Consider the following 14,574-nt stretch of genomic DNA (forward strand, 5'->3'; position numbering starts at 1 on the left):
TAATTGAGGGCGTTTGTTAAACAAAGAACGTAATTGAGGGCGTTTGTTAAACAAAGAAGGTAATTGAGGGCGTTTGTTAAACAAAGAACGTAATTGAGGGCGTTTGTTAAACAAAGAAGGTAATTGAGGGCGTTTGTTAAACAAAGAAGGTAATTGAGGGCGTTTGTTAAACAAAGAAGGTAATTGAGGGCATTTGTTACACAAATTTAGCATCATATTAATATTGACTTTTGTCACTATGCAAGACTTGACTTTTGAAAAGGGCAATCCAGACTTGAGAAGCTTGGTAAGAGATTCTGTAAATACGGGTAAGAGACCTTGGGCCCCAAAAGTTATACTTACAGCGTCATAGATAATCTGTACAGGACGAGCCCCAACCTTCACTCTGGCGTCACACTCCCCATCCAGGGGGTTTGTCTCAAACTGGAAATCTACCAGTGACATCACCTGTAAATAAACCAAGGGTATTTTCAATGTCATAGGGGATTCAGGAGAAGTAAAACCCCTGAACAGGGGCTCGAAGCATTCTTTTATAACAATAATTTGACATCCTTGCAACTAATAAATAAATATGGGAGCTGTCATTCAGAATATTTATGAATATGTCTCACAGTTGTACAAATGAAATTGTTGTCTGCAATTACGGTAAGTATCTGCATAATCTTCAAGTTTGTATTACAGTATCTTAGGGATTCAAAATGGTCACTTTGTATCTCAAAAAAGTTCCGATTTAATGGACCTCAAATTTCAAATTCATTTTACACATATAATTGATTATATAATTTGCAAATCAAACTCTTGAACAGAATTTATTTCATATAACAATACCTGATCAGTGACCACAGAAGAAACCATTCTGGGAATACAGTCACCTTGCTGGGTACCGAGGACTGTCAGACGGTCCATTTTAGCTTCTACCCTGTATGGCAGAAAAAGACAGGTTAACACTTATTTATTCTATCTTACATTGTAGAGGAAAACATTGTTGAACCAGAGTCACCTTGGTAGGTACCAAGCACTGTCTGGACTTTGTAGCTTCTACACTGTAAAGGAAACAGATGCAATAGTGGATTACTCCACTTATTTAGGAGACATAGAAGAAGAACAAGAAGAGGTACACTGGATCTTGGTACAATACCATAGTTCATTTTCCGGCAATCTTCTTCATTTGTGAAAGTGGTCGTAGTAACCTAGTTTTTCTTAAAGGGAAAACTGAAAATGGACACAATTTTGTACATAGGTAAAACAATGATTGCATCGCCCTCTTATTCATTGATTATGAACCCTTATCATATACATACACAAGCAGACACAATCATTTCAATACCATACTGATCAGATCATGTTTCCATCTGAATAGCTAATTTGGAATAAAATTTCTTACCCACTGAATGGCTTACCTTATTGCGGAAGCTGCTGGCCTCTGACCCACCGTGCTGTAAACATTCTTCAGCTGAAGTTTTAATAATTGGGGCTCCCTGAAAATGTTACAAATATTTTAAAGTGTATTCTTGTAGACTCAATTTCTAAATCAAAAATTTGAGGGCTGTCCATGTTTTTAAGTGTTTTTAGTAAGTAGTTAAAGATTTATCAGTCAAAATGTATGTTTGTTATACATGTGCATGTATTGTTTTTGAATAAGCGTGTCACTTTAAGTTGGTCTTTTCACACAAACAATATACTACTCCTTTTGAACAGAGACCACAAAATATTAATAGTTTTTCGCTTCAATGAATTTGGAACATTTAAAAACTGAACTTTTAATTGTACAATAGTAGGATCTATTAATAGATTATATTGCATGTACTGCATGACCCATGCAGAAACCAGGAAAACACTTCTGATGCTGAGTTCCTGCTTGATTTAAAGCCTTATTGAGAAGTTGGCTATCACATTATACATTCATGACAGCTATAAACACCATGTTTGAGTCTGTCTGCGTGCAAGGGATCAATACTTATGTCTATAACCGTACTACAAATGAATAGGCAATATCATCTCTTCAATGATTGTCTGTTTCATTATTAAACCAAACCTTTTAAACCTTTTACGGTTTAAAATTAGTTCAATAACCAGCTTTACTTTAAATGGCATGAAAATATAATGGGTTTTGCGCAATATATAGATTCCTAGAAGTTGATTTACATGGCTTTTATAAAAGCCTAAGTGATTAATTTGATATCTCAGTCAGCTTACTTTATCTTGTCATCTTTCAGGGTGAGGGAGACATTGTTCAGCTTTGTCACTATTCTCAAGGCCACAAACTGAAAACAAGATCTTATATTTATTTCATCAATCTGAAGTTTAAATTTAGAATATGCAGATTTATGAATATCTCAATAAGATGACTTTTACTACAAAGCTTACCATTTATGTATATTTTACTTTTTTATGTTCATATCACAATGATTGATTTCAAAACCATCACTGTAAAAAAGAAGGATCAAAACTGGCACCAGTTTCTCATAAATGTTTTTTTTTAAGTATTAATTCCCTTAACTGGCTAAACAAAACAAGCCTGGTGTATTTCAAACTAATTGTTTTTACTCTATAACTTTCTGGAGAAACTGGGGCCTGATTTTTCAGATAAAACAATAAGCTTTGATCAAAGACTAACTGTCTTCGGCAGAGTGTAGCCAGACTAACTGTTTTGAACAGAGTGTGGCCATACTTACTGTTTTGGACAGAGTGTGGCAAGACTTACTGTTTTGAACAGAGTGTGGCCAGACTAACTGTTTTGAACAGAGTGTGGCCAGACTAACAGTTTTGAACAGAGTGTGGCCATACTTACTGTTTTGGACAGAGTGTGGCCAGACTTACTGTTTTGGGCAGAGTGTGGCCAGACTTACTGTTTTGGGCAGAGTGTGGCCAGACTTACTGTTTTGAACAGAGTGTGGCCATACTTGCTGTTTTGAACAGAGTGTGGCCAGACTTACTGTTTTGAACAGAGTGTGGCCAGACTTACTGTTTTGAACAGAGTGTGGCCAGACTAACTGATTTGAACAGAGTGTGGCCAGACTTACTGTTTTGGACAGAGTGTGGCCAGACTTACTGTTTTGGGCAGAGTGGGGCCAGACTTACTGTTTTGAACAGAGTGTGGCCAGACTTACTGTTTTGGGCAGAGTGTGGCCAGACTTACTGTTTTGGGAAGAGTGTGGCCAGACTTACTGTTTTGGGCAGAGTGTGGCCAGACTAACTGTTTTGGGCAGAGTGTGGCCAGACTTATTGTTTTGGGTAGAGTGTGGCCAGACTTACTGCTTTGGGCAGAGTGTGGCCAGACTTACTGTTTTGGACAGTGTGGCCAGACTTACTGTTTTGGACAGAGTGTGGCCAGACTTACTGTTTTGGACAGAGTGTGGCCAGACTTACTGTTTTGGGCAGAGTGGGGCCAGACTTACTGTTTTGAACAGAGTGTGGCCAGACTTACTGTTTTGGGCAGAGTGTGGCCAGACTTACTGTTTTGGGAAGAGTGTGGCCAGACTTACTGTTTTGGGCAGAGTGTGGCCAGACTAACTGTTTTGGGCAGAGTGTGGCCAGACTTATTGTTTTGGGTAGAGTGTGGCCAGACTTACTGCTTTGGGCAGAGTGTGGCCAGACTTACTGTTTTGGACAGTGTGGCCAGACTTACTGTTTTGGACAGAGTGTGGCCAGACTTACTGTTTTGAACAGAGTGTGGCCAGACTTACTGTTTTGGGCAGAGTGTGGCCAGACTTACTGTTTTGAACAGAGTGTGGCCAGACTTACTGTTTTGGGCAGAGTGTGGCCAGACTTACTGTTTTGGGAAGAGTGTGGCCAGACTTACTGTCTTGGGCAGAGCGGGCAAGACTTACTGTTTTGGACAGTGTGGCCAGACTTACTGTTTTGGACAGAGTGTGGCCAGACTTACTGTTTTGAACAGAGTGTGGCCAGACTTACTGTTTTGAACAGAGTGTGGCCAGACTTACTGTTTTGGACAGAGTGTGGCCAGACTTACTGTTTTGAACAGAGTGTGGCCAGACTTACTGTTTTGGACAGAGTGTGGCAAGACTTACTGTTTTGAACAGAGTGCGACCAGACTTACTGTATTGGGCAGAGTGTGGCCAGACTTACTTTTTTGAACAGTGTGGCCAGACTTACTGTTTTGGACAGAGTGTGGCCAGACTTACTGTTTTGGACAGTGTGGCCAGACATACTGTTTTGGGCAGAGTGTGGCCAGACTTACTGTTTTGGGCAGAGTGTGGCCAGACTTACTGTTTTGGACAGAGTGTGGCCAGACTTACTGTTTTGGACAGTGTGGCCAGACTTACTGTTTTGGACAGAGTGTGGCCAGACTTACTGTTTTGGGAAGAGTGTGGCCAGACTAACTGTTTTGGACAGAGTGTGGCCAGCCTTACTGCTTTGGGCAGAGTGGGGCCAGACTTACTGTTTTGGACAGAGTGAGGCCACTTACTGTTTTGGGCAGAGTGTGGCCAGACTAACTGTTTTGGACAGAGTGTGGCCAGACTAACTGTTTTGGACAGAGTGTGGCCAGCCTTACTGCTTTGGGCAGAGTGGGGCCAGACTTACTGTTTTGGACGGAGTGAGGCCACTTACTGTTTTGGGCACAGTGTGGCCAGACTAACTGTTTTGGGAAGAGTGTGGCCAGACTTACTGTTTTGGGAAGAGTGTGGCCAGACTAACTGTTTTGGGCAGAGTGTGGCCAGACTTACTGTTTTGGGCAGAGTGTGGCCAGACTAACTGTTTTGGGCAGAGTGTGGCCAGACTAACTGTTTTGGGAAGAGTGTGGCCAGACTTACTGTTTTGGACAGAGTGTGACCAGACTAACTGTTTTGGACAGAGTGTGACCAGACTTGCTGTTTTGAACAGAGTGTGGCCAGACTTACTGTTTTGAACAGAGTGTGGCCAGACTTACTGTTTTGGGCAGAGTGGGGCCAGACTTACTGTTTTGAACAGAGTGTGGCCATACTTACTGTTTTGGACAGAGTGTGGCCAGACTTACTGTTTTGAACAGAGTGTGGCCAGACTTACTGTTTTGGGCAGAGTGTGGCCAGACTTACTGTTTTGAACAGAGTGTGGCCAGACTTACTGTTTTGGGCAGAGTGTGGCCAGACTTACTGTTTTGGGAAGAGTGTGGCCAGACTTACTGTCTTGGGCAGAGTGTGGCAAGACTTACTGTTTTGAACAGAGTGCGACCAGACTTACTGTATTGGGCAGAGTGTGGCCAGACTTACTTTTTTGAACAGTGTGGCCAGACTTACTGTTTTGGACAGAGTGTGGCCAGACTTACTGTTTTGGACAGTGTGGCCAGACATACTGTTTTGGGCAGAGTGTGGCCAGACTTACTGTTTTGGGCAGAGTGTGGCCAGACTTACTGTTTTGGACAGAGTGTGGCCAGACTTACTGTTTTGGACAGTGTGGCCAGACTTACTGTTTTGGACAGAGTGTGGCCAGACTTACTGTTTTGGGAAGAGTGTGGCCAGACTAACTGTTTTGGACAGAGTGTGGCCAGCCTTACTGCTTTGGGCAGAGTGGGGCCAGACTTACTGTTTTGGACAGAGTGAGGCCACTTACTGTTTTGGGCAGAGTGTGGCCAGACTAACTGTTTTGGACAGAGTGTGGCCAGACTAACTGTTTTGGACAGAGTGTGGCCAGACTTACTGCTTTGGGCAGAGTGGGGCCAGACTTACTGTTTTGGACGGAGTGAGGCCACTTACTGTTTTGGGCACAGTGTGGCCAGACTAACTGTTTTGGGAAGAGTGTGGCCAGACTTACTGTTTTGGGAAGAGTGTGGCCAGACTAACTGTTTTGGGCAGAGTGTGGCCAGACTTACTGTTTTGGGCAGAGTGTGGCCAGACTAACTGTTTTGGGCAGAGTGTGGCCAGACTAACTGTTTTGGGAAGAGTGTGGCCAGACTTACTGTTTTGGACAGAGTGTGACCAGACTAACTGTTTTGGACAGAGTGTGGCCAGACTTACTGTTTTGGGAAGAGTGTGGCCAGACTAACTGTTTTGGGCAGAGTGTGGCCAGACTTACTGTTTTGGGCTGAGTGTGGCCAGACTAACTGTTTTGGGCAGAGTGTGGCCAGACTAACTGTTTTGGGAAGAGTGTGGCCAGACTTACTGTTTTGGACAGAGTGTGACCAGACTAACTGTTTTGGACAGAGTGTGACCAGACTTGCTGTTTTGAACAGAGTGTGGCCAGACTTACTGTTTTGAACAGAGTGTGGCCAGACTTACTGTTTTGGGCAGAGTGGGGCCAGACTTACTGTTTTGAACAGAGTGTGGCCAGACTTACTGTTTTGGACAGAGTGTGGCCAGACTTACTGTTTTGAACAGAGTGTGGCCAGACTTACTGTTTTGGGCAGAGTGTGGCCAGACTTACTGTTTTGAACAGAGTGTGGCCAGACTTACTGTTTTGGGCAGAGTGTGGCCAGACTTACTGTTTTGGGAAGAGTGTGGCCAGACTTACTGTCTTGGGCAGAGTGTGGCAAGACTTACTGTTTTGGACAGTGTGGCCAGACTTACTGTTTTGGACAGAGTGTGGCCAGACTTACTGTTTTGAACAGAGTGTGGCCAGACTTACTGTTTTGAACAGAGTGTGGCCAGACTTACTGTTTTGGACAGAGTGTGGCCAGACTTACTGTTTTGAACAGAGTGTGGCCAGACTTACTGTTTTGGACAGAGTGTGGCAAGACTTACTGTTTTGAACAGAGTGCGACCAGACTTACTGTATTGGGCAGAGTGTGGCCAGACTTACTTTTTTGAACAGTGTGGCCAGACTTACTGTTTTGGACAGAGTGTGGCCAGACTTACTGTTTTGGACAGTGTGGCCAGACATACTGTTTTGGGCAGAGTGTGGCCAGACTTACTGTTTTGGGCAGAGTGTGGCCAGACTTACTGTTTTGGACAGAGTGTGGCCAGACTTACTGTTTTGGACAGTGTGGCCAGACTTACTGTTTTGGACAGAGTGTGGCCAGACTTACTGTTTTGGGAAGAGTGTGGCCAGACTAACTGTTTTGGACAGAGTGTGGCCAGCCTTACTGCTTTGGGCAGAGTGGGGCCAGACTTACTGTTTTGGACAGAGTGAGGCCACTTACTGTTTTGGGCAGAGTGTGGCCAGACTAACTGTTTTGGACAGAGTGTGGCCAGACTAACTGTTTTGGACAGAGTGTGGCCAGACTTACTGCTTTGGGCAGAGTGGGGCCAGACTTACTGTTTTGGACGGAGTGAGGCCACTTACTGTTTTGGGCACAGTGTGGCCAGACTAACTGTTTTGGGAAGAGTGTGGCCAGACTTACTGTTTTGGGAAGAGTGTGGCCAGACTAACTGTTTTGGGCAGAGTGTGGCCAGACTTACTGTTTTGGGCAGAGTGTGGCCAGACTAACTGTTTTGGGCAGAGTGTGGCCAGACTAACTGTTTTGGGAAGAGTGTGGCCAGACTTACTGTTTTGGACAGAGTGTGACCAGACTAACTGTTTTGGACAGAGTGTGACCAGACTTTCTGTTTTGGGAAGAGTGTGGCCAGACTTACTGTTTTGGACAGAGTGTGACCAGACTTAGTGTTTTGGACAGAGTGTGGCCAGACTTACTGTTTTGGACAGAGTGTGGCCAGACTTACTGTTTTGGACAGAGTGTGGCCAGACTAACTGTTTTGGACAGAGTGTGACCAGACTTACTGTTTTGGACAGAGTGTGGCCAGACTTACTGTTTTGGACACTGTGGCCAGACTTACTGTTTTGGACAGAGTGTGGCCAGACTAACTGTTTTGGGCAGAGTGTGGCCAGACTAACTGTTTTGGACAGTGTGGCCAGACTTACTGTTTTGGACAGAGTGTAGCCAGCCTTACTGCTTTGGGCAGAGTGGGGCCAGACTTACTGTTTTGGACAGAGTGAGGCCACTTACTGTTTTGGGCAGAGTGTGGCCAGTCTAACTGTTTTGGGCTGAGTGTGGCCAGACTTACTGCTTTGGGCAGAGTGGGGCCAGACTTACTGTTTTGGACAGAGTGTGGCCAGACTTACTGTTTTGGACAGTGTGGCCAGACTTACTGTTTTGGGCAGAGTGTGGCCTGACTTACTGCTTTGGGCAAAGTGGGGCCAGACTTACTGTTTTGGACAGAGTGTGGCCAGACTTACTGTTTTGGACAGTGTGGCCAGACTTACTGTTTTGGGCAGAGTGTGGCCAGACTTACTGCTTTGGGCAGAGTGTGGCCAGACTTACTGCTTTGGGCAGAGTGGGGCCAGACTTACTGTTTTGGACAGAGTGTGGCCACTTACTGTTTTGGGCAGAGTGTGGCCAGACTAACTGTTTTGGGCAGAGTGTGGCCAGACTTACTGTTTTGGACAGAGTGTGGCCAGACTTACTGTTTTGGACAGAGTGTGGCCAGACTTACTGTTTTGGACAGTGTGGCCAGACTTACTGTTTTAGGCAGAGTGTGGTCAGACTTACTGTTTTTGACAGAGTGTGGCCAGACTTACTGTTTTGGGCAGAGTGTGGCCAGACTTACTGTTTTGGTCAGAGTGTGACCGACTTACTGTTTTGAGCAGTGTGGCCAGACTTTGTTTTGGACAGAGTGGGGTCAGATTTACTGTTTTTGCCAGATTGGGAACAGACTTTCCTTTTTGGGCAGAGTGAGTCAGATTTACTGCTTTGGGCAGAGTAGGGTCAGACTTACAGCTTTGGGCAGAGTGGGGTCAGACTCATTCTCCTGGTAGCCGATGGCATCATATAACTTCTTCTTTTCATCAGAGTTGAACTGCTCATAAAACTGCTCCTCTGTAATGGGAACAGAAATTCAAATGTTTTTAACAGAAACAAAAGCAACAAAAGCACTGCATGTTGTTGTTTATTTAGTCGAAGAAAGGCAGAAATGAACACTTACTGAAACAAGAGTTAAGAGCATCACTACACATATGTGCACTGCCCTCAGCAAATCATGTTACAAGTTTCAAGTGAATGTCTTGAAAAAGTAATAAGTAATGGCCAAAGTGTTCTTGTTTTCCAAGATGACATCCATTATGATGTCAACACCAAGGTTCTTGAAACAGAGGAGCTAAAAGTACTATTAGTGATCCCTACACAATACAAACTATAACTAAAGATTTCAGAAGGTTTTGATTTCTACAGAGATGATCATAATCCTAAAATTTTATTCTCAAACTGCTTCTTCAAACAATATTTAAGTTTAAGTCCTGTTTTTATTTTAAGTTTTTTCATATTTCAAAGAGTTTACAATAGGCATTTAACACCCTAATGCTTAAGGTCTGGAATAAAACAGTTTTATTTAAGGAAGAGATGCAAATTAAACATAAGATGGTTCTGAAAATAACCATAAAAGATGGCACTGATAGGTAAGTGCGAAATCTGCATCAGAACAGTCAACCGCACTTACGTATCTGTTCTGCATCACTCTTCTTCTTCGCCTCATCTTTCTTCTTCCCGCCCCCGAACATTCCGCCGAACCAGCCTGCGTTTTTCTTCTCCTCAGCACGTTTAAGCCCACGTTTTACGCTCTCTATCTCGGCTTGTTGGCGAATCACTGTGATGTTGAATACATCTAGGTAGGCTTCACATTCCTGAGGTAATATAAAATATTTGATAAAAATGAAAAAAAAAATAATCCTCAGACTGAATGATATGATCTCACACTTGATTGCTAGCAATTACTGTAATGGTTTAATTCCTACTTACATGAAACATTACCAGCATGCTCTAGTCCTCAGTGAATCAGCTCGACCCAAGGCATTTCATGAGACCATTGAATGCATTTTAATTATAAAGAATATTACCTGGTCAACCATTAATTCAAATTATTTCTTGGCCATGTATTAACCAACAAAGATTCTTTTTATTCACTTCATCTTTAACATGTCTATGAGAAGTCTTGAGACACACTTTTTCTGTTTGTATTTCACAATAACATATTGTCACTTTTAAGTCATGCAGCTAAAACAAACATATGTAAGTACTTTCAGTTTTTCTCTGATGTTCAATGTATAACTCAACATATTTTCTAGACAGGGTCACATAAAATAAAAATTGTGTATTGTCATAGGGAACATGTGTACCAAGTTTCAAGGTAATCTTCAACATCTGTTTTGCTTTGGCCGACACAATGAAAGCAAAACTACTACAAATCTCCACCTATTTGTTTAAGTAATAGACAGTTTAACAAAAGCATCACAAGTGGTTACCATGGCTTATCTGCTGTTGTGGTTATCAGGCAAAAAGGGGCAAAACTTGTAAATTATTCAATCAAGACTGAGTAAAGGGCCTTGCTCCTTATGTGCTCAATGTTATCTGCAATAGGAGTAGTTTATCTAGAACTATTCTCATGCTGTTCTGAAGTTATGACCAAAGCTAAGGTTACATAAGATATTCCACAACAGAAGACAAATTTAAGAATTTCAGTGGCAACTCACATCAAGTGTCTTCTGCAGGTCAGACGCCACTTTCTTGCTCTCCAGTTTCTTAATGTACGCTTCCCTGTACTGATTCTTTTTGTCCCTATGTTCTCGAATATGTTCCCACGACCACATTTTACGTCGTCTGCGTACAGTTTCTTCTAGTATGCTCTTGTATGCAAAATGCCACCTGAAAATTGAATAACTGACATCATACCCAAAATTCCACATGAAAAAGGATATTTTGCTATTATATACTACATGTTGAAATATATATATAATAGTCATATACTAAAGCTGCTGCAATTATAATTCCTTTATATGCCATTAAAATGGTCAATTTAAGGAATAACAAACACAAACTATTTAAATTTAGCATTTAAGTGAAAAAAAAAAACCAATGTAACAATAACTAGAAGCGCAGCAATGCGACGAAACCAGGTTTTTGTTATGGGCAATCAGTAATTATAGCCAATTAATTTGTTGTATGACTTTATCTTTACTTTTATCAAAAAGAGACGTAACTGAAAATTACTGTTGGCGGAAACCATTTTTCTATTTTTAGTAATAGTGACCTTGACCTTAGCCCCTCCCCACTCAAAAGCAATTCCAAGCTAGCTCTTCACATGTCAGAAGACCTTAGCCCCACCCCCCTCAAAAGCAATCCCAAGCTAGCTCTTCCCATAAGCTACCTACACACCAAGTTTCATCAATATCTATCAATGCTAACTAAAGTAATTGAACAGAAACCAATGTTTGACAACCGCCCGCCCATCCGCCCAACGACAACCTCATTCTAATAACCCGGTTTTCGTTAAAAACCTGGTTAATAAACGTTCTGGCATTCATAATGATCTGTCTCTTACCAAAATATCTGTAAACAATTTTGGGTAAATGAGTAAGAGCAAACGCTGATCCTCTATTGAAGAAGGGACATAATGTAACAATCATTTTAGTCAGAGTTATGGGTCTTGCTACACATTGACCCATTCTGAGTTATTGCCAAGGTATCAGTTTTATGCATGCTGCCACTTTGACAATACATCTACTTTGTTTGCTTGAAAGCCCTGAGTTATGAAAGAAATGGACAAGGGCCTATATTATAGTTTATTAGATAGGGGGAGCAGAGGTTAGCTTTGAATCAAGAAAGAAACTTAAGCAATAAGAGTCAGGGAGTAAACCATAACATCATGAAGAATACGGAGAGGTGCTTATCAAAATGTTGCTTTTCTCTGCTTTATTATACATAAGGTTTGATAACACCTACCATGCAGCTGTGTGACCTCTAAAGGGGACATCTGGCTTGTATTTCCTATAGATACCCATCAGATTGACTCTCTCAAAGCCCTCCAACATCTCCAGGACATCATTATACTGTAACAGAATTATACATGTAGCTGCACAGTGAGGGTTAAACAATAAATTGTGACAAGTTATCTATATATCTGGAACTTCTAACTATCAAGTGTTTTCATGGTTAAATGAATGGGTAGTGCTAAATTCCGTGAATGTTTCAATGGTATATTGTTACTGTACTGAAACAGTTATATCAGTAATGCTATACCTGTACTAAAACAGCTTTACCTAGAATGAAACGTTAGTTGTTTTCAAATTTGGGCAAATACTTTTGAGATTTTGCATGTGGACATTTCTGACATTCAACTACTGGTAAACTCAACCTTGGCTTGACTTAGTACAAATAGGCAATTACAGGCAATGACATCTTTTGAACCAAGGGGAAGGGGGTTGGGGGGGGGGTTACTACATTAAGTTCTACTATTAAGAATGAAATGCTATGCTATGACTCTACTAACTTGGCTAGTCCAGTGATAATGTCATGAAATAGGATTGCTAACTACAGTTTTGAAACCAAACCACTTTATTTTTAGGTGTATCTATATTTAGCCCAATCACTGTTGAGAAAAAAAATTCAACTAACCTGAACCTTGGCTAGTCCGATGGAGATGTCATCAAATATGACTGTCAAGGACACCTTTGGAACAGTGAATTCCTGTTCTTCAGGTTTTGTGTTCAATCGAAGGTGGGCCACTGATGAAATTGGCCTGATCACTAAAAGGGGAAGTTTTAAAGACGACAGTATTAAAACTTATCAACATTTGTAAAATGATGTATATATTCAAGAGTGAATAATATTTGTTCTCTTGGAAAAGCAGTGGTCCAATTAACCCAAGCCCTGCACTGGTAAAATGTCTTCCAGGCTTGTTCAAATTCTGAATCTTATATAGCAGGGCTTGTTCAAAATTTTCATGCCAGGCAATGGTATAAGAATTTTGACTTGTTCATCTCAAAACCTAATTTCGATAACTGGTTCAAAACTGTTGTTGTTGTTATTTATCCGAGACATACTTACAGTACTGGAAGTTGGTCTTATTGCCCTCTTCTATGGCACTCTTCAGACTTTTCTGTAAAATGAAAGAAAGTCAAATCCTTGGTAACATACATGTATATAATATAAGGCGAACACTGATCTTTTGTTGATGTTAAGGAAAATATTTGTAGTCAGCTAAAAATAATACTCATTATAACACTATACCCGAGTGCATCCCGATTTGTTCCATTATCAAAAAAAAATTGCTCCCAAGTATAATGAAATTTCTGAAATAATTGATTGCTTAAATGATGTCTTGTCTGCTTAGGTGAAAATTCATGCACTGTTCATGAGCCAAGAAGGTGAATTATGGAGTGTTCTCTTATGTAGTTTATATCTTTAACACCTTGTCAGCACAAAACTGTTGTATGTCAATATTACTTTAATACATTGTTTGAGATGAGATATATGAATCACATTGAACAGCATCTTTTCCAAGGTCAAGCAAAATATGCATGGTACTTGATAGTGGGTGGGGAATGCAGTATGTAATTATAGTCATTCTTCTTTGTAACACTATCACACGGTCAAGCACCAACTTGACTGTGTCCTATGGACCCCTCACATTACGTTATAACTGAGTTGCATTAAGTTGCATACATAAAAAATGTATTGTTTGTGTTTAATGAAGGTTTCTAGCGCCCATAGTGGAAAAAATATATCTGTTAAGTATCTTGAAATAATGCTTATTAATACATTTGCTTATTAATACATTTCTTTACCAGAATGTCAGCCTTGGGTCTGTCTTCATACAGTGTAGAATGGCTGTTCCAGTAGACAGCCAACTGCTCCAGCTTCACCAACTGTAAACAGAATTGGATGATGCTAGAAATGTGTCACTCTAACATAAGTCATGGCTGTGGTGTTGGTTTTTAACATAGTGATTTTGTACAAGGTACAATTACCCAATTAACAGATGACAACTTCTGAGCAAAATCTTACTTATATACTAGACCAATTTAGATGCTATGCATTCAATGCTGAGAGCTTAGTTCATGGAAAGGTATTATCCTAATAATTCTGACAGGTGTATAGGTGGTTGTGTTTCAAGCAAACATTTTAAGTGGATGATATGTTTACAAGTATTCATATTGAATGTTTAATCAAGAGTAACTGTTACTCTCTGTTTTCACAGAAAAAATCTGTGCTATCATGGCTAGAGACAACCATGTACTTTGTATATCTGTGATATCACAACTTAAGTTAACGATGGATCTTGAATATCTGTGATATCATGGCTAGAGACAATTTTGTAACTTGTATATCTGTGGTGTCACGGCTAGAGACAACTATATTCCTTGTGTATCTGGGATATCAAAACTAGAGACAACTATGTACCTTGTATATCTGTGGTATCATGGTTAGCAACAACTATATTCCTTGTATATCTGTGATATCACGGCTAAAGACAACTATATTCCTTGTATATCTGTGGTATCACGGCTAGAGACAACTATGTACCTTGTATATCTGTGATTTCACAGCTAGAGACAACTATGTACCTTGTATATCTGTGATTTCACAGCTAAAAACAACTATGTACCTTGTATATCTGTGATATCATGGCTAGAGTCAACTATGTACCTTGTATATCTGTGATTCCACAGCTAGAGACAACTATGTATCTTGTATACCTGTGATATCACGGCTAGAGACAACTATGTACCTTGTATATCTTGTATTCCTGTGATATCATGGCTAGAGACAACTATGTACCTTGTATATCTGTGATTTCACAGCTAGAGACAACTATGTACCTTGTATATCTGTGATATCATGGCTAGAGACAACTATGTACCTTGTATATC

At 40.9% G+C, this 14,574-nt stretch overlaps 1 protein-coding gene across 1 annotated transcript in view; it reads right to left on the reverse strand.

The window, feature by feature from the left end:
* The window catches only part of LOC128221076 (intermembrane lipid transfer protein VPS13A-like), a 115,777-nt gene that overhangs the window by 81,934 nt on the left and 19,269 nt on the right, over positions 1 to 14,574 (reverse strand). The window contains exons 8-18 of the mRNA XM_052929518.1: positions 13,489 to 13,569; positions 12,749 to 12,800; positions 12,317 to 12,447; positions 11,645 to 11,751; positions 10,396 to 10,567; positions 9,366 to 9,549; positions 8,649 to 8,749; positions 2,197 to 2,264; positions 1,401 to 1,478; positions 829 to 919; positions 343 to 447 (exon numbers count right to left, since the gene is read on the reverse strand). Of these exons, the coding sequence (XP_052785478.1) occupies positions 343 to 447; positions 829 to 919; positions 1,401 to 1,478; positions 2,197 to 2,264; positions 8,649 to 8,749; positions 9,366 to 9,549; positions 10,396 to 10,567; positions 11,645 to 11,751; positions 12,317 to 12,447; positions 12,749 to 12,800; positions 13,489 to 13,569 (1,170 nt within the window). The remainder of the gene's footprint in view (positions 1 to 342; positions 448 to 828; positions 920 to 1,400; positions 1,479 to 2,196; positions 2,265 to 8,648; positions 8,750 to 9,365; positions 9,550 to 10,395; positions 10,568 to 11,644; positions 11,752 to 12,316; positions 12,448 to 12,748; positions 12,801 to 13,488; positions 13,570 to 14,574) is intronic.

The sequence above is a fragment of the Mya arenaria genome, chromosome 16, assembly GCF_026914265.1.
Source record: "Mya arenaria isolate MELC-2E11 chromosome 16, ASM2691426v1".
NCBI lineage: Eukaryota > Metazoa > Mollusca > Bivalvia > Myida > Myidae > Mya > Mya arenaria.